Source organism: Salvelinus sp. IW2-2015, linkage group LG26 (assembly GCF_002910315.2).
Source record: "Salvelinus sp. IW2-2015 linkage group LG26, ASM291031v2, whole genome shotgun sequence".
Taxonomy (NCBI): Eukaryota; Metazoa; Chordata; class Actinopteri; order Salmoniformes; family Salmonidae; genus Salvelinus; species Salvelinus sp. IW2-2015.
Window position 1 is genome coordinate 49,374,616 of NC_036866.1, and position 12,763 is coordinate 49,387,378.

Genomic DNA, 12,763 nt, shown 5'->3' on the forward strand with positions numbered 1-12,763 from the left:
TATCATCAACCATGTGTAGTTAACTAGTGATTATGTGAAGATTGATTGTTTTTTATAAGTTTAATGCTAGCTAGCAACTTACCTTGGCTTCTTGCTGCCCTCGCGTAACAGGTAGTCAGCCTGCCACGCAGGTTCCTCGTGGAGTGCAATGTAAGGCAGGTGGTTAGAGCGTTGGACTAGTAACCGGAAGGTTGCAAAAACGAATCCCAGAGCTGACAGGGTAAAAATCTTTCGTTCTGCCCCTGAACAAGGCAGTTATCCCACCGTTCCTAGGCCGTCATTGAAAATAAGGTGTTCTTAACTGACTTGCCTAGTTAAATACCGATTGTTATGAAAACTTGAAATCGGCCATTCCGATTAATCGGTCGACCTCTACTACAGAGGGTAGTGCTTACGGCCCAGTACATCACTGGAGCTAAGCTGCCTGCCATCCAGGACCTCTACACCAGGCGGTGTCAGAGGAAGCCCCTAAAAATTGTCAAAGACCCCAGCCACCCCAGTCATAGACTGTTCTCTCTACTACCGCATGGCAAGTGGTACCGGAGTGCCAAGTCTAGGAGAAAAAGACTTCTCAACAGTTTTTACCCCCAAGCCATAAGACTCCTGAACAGTTAATCAAATGGCTACCCGGACTATTTGCATTGTGTGCCCCCCCAACCCCTCTTTTTACGCTGCTGCTACTCTCTATTTATCATATATGCATAGTCACTTTAACTATACATTCATGTATATACTAGCTCAATAGGGCCGACCAACCAGTGCTCCCGCACATTAGCTAACCGGGCTATCTGCATTGTGTCCCGCCACCCACCCCACCACAGCACTTACAAACTGACTTGTTGGAAAGGTGGCATCTCATCACAGTGCCACGTCGAAAGTCACTGAGATCTTCAGTAAGGCCATTCTACTGCCAATGTTTGTCTATGGAGATTGCATGGCGGTGTGCTCGATTCTATACGCCTGTCAGCAACGGGTGTGGCTCAAATACCCAAATCCACTCATTTGAAGGTGTGTCCACATACTTTTGTATAGTATATATGCAATTAAAAACTGTTTTGAAGAAGGTGGTGGGGATAGGATCGAGAAGGTAGGTAGAAGGCTGAAGTCGTGATGTCATGTTCCTGAGCATGTCTGTGTCGACCAGGGAAAATAACTATAGTACATAGTGCCTTTGCGTGGGAAAGGCTAGGGCCCATATCAAACGTCTCATCAGGTCTTGCTTTGACTGATAACCAGCCTAATGTTTGATATCTTGTCACTGAAATATGGCGCAAACTCATCACATTTAGATGTGATGAATTCACCAGTGGATACAGTTACTTCAGAAGTTATAACATTAGAATGAATTATCAACAGAGAATTAGTGGTGCGAGTCAAGGAACAATTGAGGCCTGGATGAATATACTTGACTCTGTAAAGAATAATCTCAGATAAAGCCCAACACATACAGTACATACAAACAATATATTTAAAGTGATGGGGTGGTATGGGAAGGGTTTTCCCTGGTCACCAGGTGGGGGGACTGGGGGGTGACTGGCCCCACATGGAAGTTTTTTTTTCTTTCCTGTTTATACTGAATTTGTTATTACTTAAACTCTATGTATTTCTTACTGTTTTTTTTCTTTTGAGTGGCAGCCTACGAGTACATGTTTTATAAACGTATAGATTGAAATGGATAATGTACCTGTATCCCCCCCAACAACAAATGTAAAAATAAAAAATAAAAAATATATATATATATAACACACACAAATGTTAGGCCACACCCCTGAGAGCTCCTCAAGGCACAAGTGTGTGCCGCAGCCCACAGATTGAAAGCCACTGCACCAGGACTACACCCTTCTCAGACAGGACTCAACATGGTAATTAGCTAACCTCATTATGGGCATCGTTAGTCTCTCGCACTGTAAGACATCTGTGTTCTCTATCCAGCTCCATTTACCGTACAGTACAATGAGACAGACAATCTGAGCATGTAAAGACCTAGTTAGGACGTACAGCCATGCAGATCTGAGCTGTAGGAGAGGAGAGTCAAGTGGTGTTCGGTTGACAACATGGGCTGCGTCTAAAAAAATCCTTGCTTCCTCTCAAAGCTCATTGGAGGAGAGTATCCAAGGCCCCTACCTCGGACATCCTTGTCAAAATGAACTTTGAAAGAAATTGAGGAAAGATGTAGCAAGCTAGTAATGTTTTCAGACACAACCCATGTGTTTATGTTGTGAGGAATCTCCCTCATGCACAAACATATAAATATACTTTTCGCCTCTTGTCAAAACAATACTTTCATTCTGTTCATGGTTAACACATCCATTTTTTCACCATTTACTCACCATTTATTACCGTGCTTGATCACACCTCTGTGTACTTACTTTCTAGCCTTTATTACAGTATAGTGTGCTACAAAAGACACATGCTACATTCCTGTACACAAGGGACTGTATTGCATGCAATTGTCAACTAACGCATTATCAAAACAAGACACATACCACTTAAATGAAAACAATTAAATAGGGTTTAGACTCCAGTCACTGCATAGTTAAAAACCATTCCAGGATCACTCCTTAAATCAGAGAGTGGGCCTTTAATTCACCTTTGGAAAACATTCAACTAATGATCTATAGAATGTATACGTTCCCTGTTCTGTTCAAAGGAACTACACCACATGGCAGCAATACAGTATATGGCTACTTCATTTACAAGTATCAAGTGAATTGTGTGTTGGTTGTGATTGTTCTTTTAAAAGGTTTTAAGGCAAGACTAAAGACAGATATGTTAGCTATCTATTAGAGTGTGCTACTAATACAGAAGTCCCTGACATAACACAGACATACTCTGCTGGTCACATTAAGCGCACAGTAAAAAAAAAAGAAGAAAAGTGTACCGTTCAAGATCAAGCGATTGTTATTACTCTGCCTTTAACCATGCTGGTATGGACAGACCATACAAATGTGCATGGTTTGGTTAGGTAACAGTTGGACCAATAAAAGTTGTATTGTTACCAACAGGAGATATGATCATCAGTAACAAATGGCTGTGTGAATGTACACTGTCCAAGCTGCAATGAAGCGTCACTATGTATTTCTGTGTACAGTAAGCCTATAAACATCTTGTCATTAGTGGATTCGTTTTGGTCAAAAATCTTGACAGATAATTGAATTAAAAAGGTTTTTATCTCAGAAAAAAGTGTTTGATTCCCTAGGTGCTCCATATTGTAAGCTCACTCTCAATAACATGTTAGCAGACGAGTTCTCTCTATCATATGTGACCTCTATGCCCATTTGACAGAATGAAAAGCTGACCTCTGACCTCCCTCAATGTTCTGGTCCAGGAAGCATTGAGAACAGACAATAGACACTGATCCACACTTTGTCAGCTGGAATTTGTCTCACCATTTGGGAGTCAGCATTTCATATCAACTCTAAGCTTAGATACAAGGCAGCAGGACTGATTATTGAAATAGAATAACTGACTTGAAAGGGAATGTCCATTCTAGTGCCTGTATTTCTATGGCTATGATGCTATTACACTCCACACCCTTAAAACAGAGTTCTATGTTTAATTTGGAGGACTGATAGAAAGCGATACGAGAGAGAGAGAGAGAGAGAGAGAAAATGTATACAGAATTCACTTCATGCACAGGAGAAGTAAAAACGTCACCAACACCATAAAAATTGAGAAAAACAAATGTAAACACAAGTAAAAAAACTCTTGGTCCTTGAAGTCACAGCATGTTCAAAATGTAACTCTACCCACAGATCAGAGCACACTCAATACTGCAATTTAAAAACAAAGCAAAATTACTGGACATAAAAACATAGCCTAGTACAGAGTAAATTGAAACACATCTCGGGCCTATTCCAAATGGCACCCTATTTCCTATAGTGCACTACTTTTGATGAGGGCCTATAGCGCTCTTGTCAAAAGTAGTACACTATATAGGAAATAGGGTATTATTTGTTACACACCCACTAAGTCACATGACTGGGAGGCTGGGAGGTACAGTACCAGAACAACCTTACTGCAAATGTCTGCCCCCTTTTTTACAACGACAACTTTTTTTACTCATAATCTTGTTCCACACACAAGTAGTGTACAGTATTTGGAGGAGCATGACTTAATCTCTTTGTACATTTTCACAATCAGACCCTTTCTCATTTCCATATACAGAACAGATTATGACACCACCAGACCACCATGTGTTGACTGCTGTGGTAATAATCAAATCTGGGGTCTAGTATAGCAAGGGGCTGGATGCATATAATAACCCATACACACACCAAGCCCCTCCCACATCCCTGTTCAGGAGGACATAACGTCACAGAACGTTCAGATAGAAATATATTGTGTAGACCAGGCATTAGTGTCTGTCATGACTTACGTAAAGCATGTCAGCCCTACACATTACCAGTGGTGTAAAGTACTGAAGTAAAAATACTTTAAAGTACTACTTAAGTAAAGTTTGAGGGTATCTATTTATGTTTTTACAACTTTTACTCCACTACATTCCAGATTTTTTTTTTTTACATTTGACCCACATTTCAAAAGCTCAGGCAAGACAGCAATGTGTTCCAATTCACACACCTATCAATATAACAAGTTGTCATCCATACTGCATCTGATCTGCTGACGGACTCACTAAACACTGTGTTTGTAAATGATGTCTGAGGCCGTGTCTAGACTTGACAACTTCATGCAGCTTTATGAATCTGATCATGGAATTCCGAACGCGTCATGTGTCTACACTTACAGAGCATTCGTAAAGTATTCAGACCCCTCCCCTTTTTCCACATTTTGTGGATTACATTTTTTCCCCCTCAACATTCTACACACATAATGACAAAGCAAAAACAAGTTTTTACAAAATTCTTATTTAAATAAGTATTCAAACACTTTGCTATGAGACTCTAAATTGAGCTCAGGTACATCCTGTTTCCACTGATCATCCTTAAGATGTTTCTACAACTTGATTGGAGTCCACCTGTGGTAAATTATATTGATTGGATATGATTTGGAAAGGCACACATATGAGGTCACACAGTTGACAGTGCATGTCAGAGCAAAAACCAAGCCATTAGGTAGAAGGAATTGTCCGTAGAGCTCCGAGACAGGATTGTGTCGAGGCACAGATCTGGGGAAGGGTACTAAAAAAGTTCTGCAGCGTTAAAGTTCCCCAAGAACACAGTGGCCTCCGTCATTCTTAAATGGAATAAGTTTGGAACCACCAAGACTCTCACTAGAGCTGGTCGCCCAGCCAAACTGAGCAATCGGGGGAGAAGGGCCTTGTTCAGGGACCCGATGGTCACTCTGACAGAGGTCTAGAGGTCCTCTGTGGAGATGGGAGAACCTTCCAGAAGGACAACCATCTCTGCAGCACTCCACCAATCAGGTGTTTATGGTAGTGGCTAGATGGAAGCCACTACCCAGTAAAAGGCACATGACAGCCTGCTTGGAGTTTGCCAAAATGCACCTAAAGGACTCTCAGACCATGAGAAACAAGATTCTCCAGTGTGATGAAACCAAGAGTGAACTCCTTGGCCTGAATACCAAGCGTCACATCTGGAGGAAACCTTGAACCATCCCTGCGGTGAAGCATGGTGGCAGCATCATGCCGTGTGGATGTTTTTCAGCGGCAGGGACTGGGAGACTAGTCAGGATCAAGAGAAAGATGAACGGAGCAAAGTATAGAGATCCTTGATGAAAACCTGCTCCAGAGCGCTCAGGACCTCAGACTGGGGTCGAAGGTTCACCTAACAGGACAACAACCCTAAGCACATAGCCAAGACAACGCAGGAGTGGCTTCTGGACAAGTCTCTGAATGTCCTTGAGTGGCCCAGCCAGAGCCCAGACTTGAACCTGATCAAATATCTCTGGAGAGACCTGAAAATAGCTGTGCAGCGACACTCCCCATCCAACCTGAAAGAGCTTGAGAGGATCTGCAGAGAAGAATGGGAGACACTGCCCAAATACAGGTTTGCCAAGCTTGTAGCGTCATACCCAAGAAGACTCAAGGCTATAATTGCTGCCAAAGGTGCTTCAACAAAGTACTGAGTAAAGAGTCTGAATACTTATCTAAATGTGATATTACACTTTTTTTTTTATACATATGCAAACATTTCTAAAACCTGTTTGGGGTTTTGTATGTAGATTGATTAGGATTATAAAAATAATACTTTTTTTTAGAATAAGGCTGTAACGTAACAATGTGAAAAAAAGTCAAGGGGTCTGAATACTTTCCGAATGTAGATGTAAATGTGTCTACCGTGTCCCCGAATTCCCTTTCCCGCGCTATATTCAAATGCCAGTATGAATTCTACAAACGGTGGAATAGGCCAAATAGGACAATAACGCCACAACTGATGGCAATACCCAACTACTGTAGCTATCCTCTGTAACTAACTAGCAAGCTACTCTAAAGGGATTGCAAACGGGTTAGCATAACTCTAGCCAAGCAAAAACAGTTTTTCTAAATATTAGCTATCTGGCTAGCATTTATGAGGCCAGCAAACACTATCCTCACCCGCTAGGAACGCATTTCCTCCAACCTTATAATGAAAAGGTGCCTCGGTCCCAAAACACACGTTTTCTGGAGACTTGCGCGAGGAGTGCTGATCACGTCACCCACTGTATGCGCATTTCAGTAGCCTGATTGTGTCCAGACTGAGGAGAAATCCGCACGCAACGCATTCAGCCAGAATGAACACAATCAGACCAGTCTTTTCAATGCGATCTTCTTATTCTGATAGCAGAAGTCGCATGTAAGTGTGAAGTGTAGGCACGACCTGAGTGTTGGAGTCTGCCCGTCCGTTCATAAAATAAATTAAAAAAGAACATTGTGCCATCTGGTTTGCTTATTATAAGTCATTTGACATATAGAATGTACTTTTACTCAATTGAGTACTTGTTCCATCACTGTACTTAAGTACATTTAAAACCAGATACTTTTAGACTTACTCAAGTAGTATTTTACTGTGTGACTTTCATTTGAGTCATTTTCTATTGTCTCTTTACTTTTACTCAAGTATGTAAATGTAGTCCTTTTTGCACCACTGCACATTACATTTCTACACTTTCAACTAATATATATTTTTTAATTTAACCTTTATTTTAACTAGGTAAGTCAGTTAAGAACAATTTCGTATTTATAATGATGGCCTAGGAACAGTGGGTTAACTGCCTTGTTCAGGGGCAGAACGACAGATTTTTACCTTGTCAGCTCGGGGATTCGATCTAGCAACCTTTACTGGCCCAACGCTCTAACCACTAGGCTACCTGCCTCCCTCAATTACACCCCACCTCCCTCTGAGCCCACATCTGGAAGCAACTGTCCCCTCGCCATCAGATCTTCTTGGGTCGTCCTCTGCCCAGGTGGTAGTAGTAGAGCAGAGTGATCAGGAGGAAGATTACTCGGCTGAGGAGGAGGAGGATTGCAGCGTTGGGCAACGAGCCTATCTCCACTAGAGTGACTGACGTCACTGAAATTACAGAATTGAGACAACAGTTATAACTCAGAATAAAAAATATATTGTATGATACTCAGTCAGCAGGAAATACCCCTTTCATATTTAATGAAACTGAAGAGTGACTCTTCCACATGTGCAGCTCAATGAGACTCCAAACTGTGCTACTGTGTCTTGACCACTAGAGGACAGTGTTAACTCATACACAGTCTGAAGATAGTGCATTGCACAGCAGGAGCAAGGTCCTTGATATCAACAAAAAGTCTAGACAGATGACAACAACGCATGAAAAGCTATCAAACAATTTTTTATCATTATTGGAAAGAGTATACGGCCAGAAGGTCTGAGGAGCCTCCCTCAGTCAAATATGTGAATTGGTAGAAATATGAAAGGTTTTATAATCTTAAGCACTGACCTAAAAACTGGATGGCAAAGTAGCATGCTTCACTGAGCAGAGTCCACTGGATGATGATCTTCTCTTGTGTATAGACACCATTCCACATGATGAGGGACAGACCTGAAGGGGTCAGTTAGAGCTCAGGGTTAGAGTAAACACATTGAATGATGATCTCATGTGTACACCCCGTTCCACAAGATGAGATAGACCTGAGGGAGGAAATGCCATGAATCACAAGTCAGAGGTCAGGGGTTAGAGAGGCCATGGGAGAGGGGCCAATGTTATGTAGGCTTTCCTATTCCAAATCTAAATGCAAGCTGTATAAGCTGCAGTGTTCAGTGAATGAGGAAATTGCACACTCCAAAAACCCCTTGGCATGCTATCTACAGTATAATAAATACCTAATTTTAGGGCTCAAAGAAAATAAAAAGATCACCCAAAATGTAGATAATGAGGTCTTCCTGAAACAGAGTAAAACGTATGCCAATGTAACTATTAGGCCTACTGGTTCAGATTCAAGCATGAAAGTACAGACAAATAAGGATGTGGGCTTTTATCAAAGTCTTGGACATATTTCCAGGTTGATTTTCCATCTCTAATTACTCTCGTCTACCCACACACCCCACATGCTAGGACGAGGGAGGGAGGTGAGTGGAGGTGGACAATGAGATGAGCGAGGAGGGTGTTTGTGATGAGGAAGCTAGCAGTATATCCCAGTCCTTTCATCCACCCACACATCCACATGGGAAGGGGGAAAGTGGGAGACGGTGGGGTGCTGAGCTGAGGGGTGACTGTGGGAGGGATGGAGGGATGAGGATGGTGTGACCGTGGAGTGATGGAGCTAGCAGTATGTATGTATATCCTTCCTGCATGCCAGGATCCATCTGTTCCATCTCCCTCTCCTCCCCTCCTCTCACTCTTTCCCTCCCTCTCTTCTGTGGTGTGTAAAATCATCCTAACCTCCTTTTCTTTTTTTCTTTTTTTTCTTTTTTCTCCTGCTTAATGTATTCCGCTCTTCTCCATTTCCCTCTTCCTTTTCTATCCCTCTTAATGTTTTCTCCCTCTTTTCTCCTCCCCCCACTCCCTGAAGATTTACAATCACCCTATCCTCCTCAATCTCTCCCTCTTCATGCCCTCACCATCCCTTTCTCCCTCTGCTCATCACTTTATCCTCCTCAAGCCACACAATGTCACTGAAATTCACAAAAATTGAGATAACGGGACAGTTATATATTTTCTATCAGGACAGTTGGAAAAGATATCGGGACCCCTTGCAATCATGACGCAATAAGCACCTACACATGCAGACTGTACCTAAGTTACAGAAAGCTAAACCAACAACCACTAGGCTACCCGCCTCCCTCAATACACCCCACCTCCCTCTGAGCCCACATCTGGAAGCAACTGTCCCCTCGCCATCAGATCTTCTTGGGTCGTCCTCTGCTCAGGTGGTAGTAGTAGAGCAGAGTGACCAGGAGGAAGATTACTCGGCTGAGGAGGAGGAGGATTGCAGCGTTGGGCAACGAGCCTATCTCCACTTGAACATTAGGCTATAACTAGCCAAGCAAATGGCTCTGAAATACAAATAATACGATCATACACGTAACGTTAGCTAGCTAGCCAGTTAGTTGGATGCTTCTCCCTGTCACAGATGCCATGGTTTCCCTTAGTTTGAAGATGTAATCTCCAGAGTCAGGTGTTTTCTCCATCTCCTTAGCTATCATACTCTAATTCCAAATTTTTCAAAACTGTGAGTGGAGAGCAACACTTATATATTTCTTAGTAGAACGGCATATTTTTTAAAGCTGCGTTAGACAGGATTACCTACACATACTTACCAGCTCAAATAGACAGAAGCATGCTATATGGCAGACCAATCCGAACTCATCTCTCGGCATTTCCAGCCCAGTCATTATCTCAGCCAATCATGGATAGCAGGAAGGTTGCTGACTTTTTCTGTGGCTAAACCAACTAGGCTAGTAATTTAACAATTTTATTCGTATTTACAGATGTCATACAAGTTTGTTATTAAGACACATGAAAGTTAACTTTTTCCAAAAGGCATTTCTGCCAAAAAACGCATTTTGATTTAAAAAAAAACATTACGTTCAAATGGCTCTCGTTTGAAATAGTGACCCGCGACATACGCTTAGTTTCCTGAAACGGGTCACATATGGAAAAGAGCAAATAAAGCAAAAGGATACATTTAGCATTAATTAATTGGTGTGTGTAAGTGTGTGTGTGCTGTGGGGTTGAAGCTATGAACCCATAGGCTTGGCTCTCTCATCCCAACCAGGCTATTCGGAGGGAGGGTGGACATTGAGCCTTTCATTGCGATAAGCATGTCCCATGCTTTCTGGCAGATTTCCTGGCTGGGATAAGTTCTTTCCTCTTCTGCCACACAGCTTCCGGGAATTCCTCGGGACAATCCGTGGTCCTAGCCACAAGGGCTAACCGCATCGCGGGCTGCTTTCAAGCCATCAAGAAAACCCTGCTAGCTTGATAAGCAGCTAGCTAGCAGCTAGGCAAGCTGCTACACCAAACAGCTCCTCAGACCCGGTCTTGGTTGGCAGGATCACTGGACAGGTAGTAGCAGTCCCAGCAACTGATGCCAACCGCATCGCGGGATCCACACTCACAAAGGTAGCTACTAAGAAACGTTTCAATATTTTCAAAACAACAAACCGAGCTCTCCCTCGTTCCGCGTTCAACAGGAAGTGACAGGACAACATTCCACAGGCCACAATCAATAGCCTGATCAACTCTATGCAAAGGAGATGTATCGCGCTGCATGAGGCAAACGGTGGTCACACCAGCTACTGGCTGGTTTTCTGATCCACGCCCCTACCTTTTATATTAAGGTATCTCTGACCAACCGAAGCATATCTGTATTCTCAGTCATGTGAAATCCATAGATTAGGGTCTAGTGAATTTATTGATTGATTTCCTTATCTTAAAATCATTGAAATTGTTGCATGTTGCATTAATATTTTTGTTCAGTGTATATACCAACATCTGTGATGCGTACAAAGCCATCCGCCACCCCCACGTCTATCTGTTGTTACTCCCCGCCTTCAAGCAGCAACTCAAAAGGGAGCCACCAACATAGAGACTAGTGAGGCGCTGGACAGAGGCAGACTCAATGCTCCACGACTGCTTCAAGAATACTGATTGGAATATGTTCAAAGATTCATCCACCCAGGATCACCAACATTGAGGATTATACATCGTCAGTCACAGGCTTCATTTGGAAATGTGCTGATTATGTTTTACCCACAATAACAATCCAGACATACCCCAACCAAAACCCCTGAATGAACGGTGATATCCCTACCATACAGCGAGCCCGTACTGCAGCATTCAATGCAAGCAGAACAAACCCTGATGACTCGATGGCGCCCAACGCGTACAAAGGAAGCAGGAACAAGCCCCACGAATTCATTAGGGACGCCAAAAGTTAATACAGACCCAAACTTGAATTGATAGAATATTTCTCACAAAAACAACCGTATTTCTGAAATGTCAACGGAGCACTGAGCGTACAGCAAGCTTTTTATTTTCAAAGCCTTTTACATTTACCTCAGCTCATGTCATGCTAATTTAGATTTTTGTGACCCGCAGAAAAAACTTTGAGGACGACCACCACAACATGTAAAATCATCAAAGTTGTTCAAAGAATGCTGCACTGCTCTGTCAGCAGAGTTACAAAGCCCTCCACTTATATTGGCACCCTTGGTAAACATGAGCAAAATGGGCTGTACATTTTTTTAGATAAATTAAATAAAAAAATTCTCCAAAACATGTGCCACAATTATTGGCACCCCTAGACATTCTTATGTGTACTGAAGTATATTCACATTCATATTTTACATTTCTTAAGTTCACCTGAGTGATAAGGAATACTTAAGTGGTAAGCCATGACTTCCTGTTTCACTGTGGTATAAATATGAGGTGACATACAGGCCAAGTTCCCATAGTCATCCATCACTATGGGAAAGACCTGAGAAAACAGTAATGATGTGGGACATAATGTTGTTGAGCTGCACAAATCAGGAAATGGCTATGAGAAAATAGCTCAATGGTTGAAAATGCCCATTTCCACTATCAGTGCAATAATTAAGAAGTTTAAACTGGAGATGTTAACAATCGGCCTGGATAAGGACGTGCGTCTATATAGACCCCACGCACAGTGAGGAGGATGGTTAGAGTGGCCCAAAAATCTCTAAGGATCACAGCTGGAGAATTGCAGACGTTAGTTGGGTCTTGGGGTCAGAAAGTCTCCAAAAACTACGATCGGACGCCACCTACGTAACCACAAGTTGTTTGGGAGGGTTGTCATAAAAAAGCCTTTGCTGTCATCAAACAACAAACTCGAGCGCCTACAGTTTGCCAAGCGTTACTGGAACTTTCAATGTGACCGGGTTCTATGGTCAGATGAGACCAAAATAGACCTTTCTGGAAACAACCACCAGAGGTGGGTTTGGCGTAGACAGAAAGATATCCATGCAGAAAAGTACCTCATCCCCACTGGGAAGTATGGTGGTGGATCTTTGATGTTGTGGGCCTGTTTTTCTTCCAAAGGCTCTGGACAACTTGTTAGGATATATAGTATCATGGACTCCATCAAGTACCAGCAGATATTAAATCAAAACCTGACTGCCTCTGCTAGGAAGCTTGAACTGGGCCTTGGTTGGATCTTCCAGCAGGACAATGAACCAAAGCACACCTCAAAATCAACACAAAAATGGTTCACTGATCACAGAAACAAGGTTTTGCCATGGCCATCCCAGACCCCTGGCCTAAACCCCATAGCAAACCTGTGGGATGAGTTGAAGCGGAGTCCACAAGCATGGACCTCGGAATCTGAAGGATCTGGAGAGATTCTGTATGGAGGAATGGTCTCAGATAC

The 12,763-nt window shown here is 42.6% G+C and overlaps 1 protein-coding gene across 1 annotated transcript in view; it reads right to left on the reverse strand.

The window, feature by feature from the left end:
- Nucleotides 1–2,360: 2,360 nt before the first annotated feature.
- LOC111952268 (tumor protein p53-inducible protein 11) overlaps nucleotides 2,361–12,763 on the reverse strand; it is a 122,687-nt gene continuing 112,284 nt past the window's right edge. Inside the window, exons 5-6 of the mRNA XM_023970821.2 lie at nucleotides 7,873–7,974; nucleotides 2,361–7,472 (exon numbers count right to left, since the gene is read on the reverse strand). Of these exons, the coding sequence (XP_023826589.1) occupies nucleotides 7,336–7,472; nucleotides 7,873–7,974 (239 nt within the window). The 3' untranslated portion in view covers nucleotides 2,361–7,335. The remainder of the gene's footprint in view (nucleotides 7,473–7,872; nucleotides 7,975–12,763) is intronic.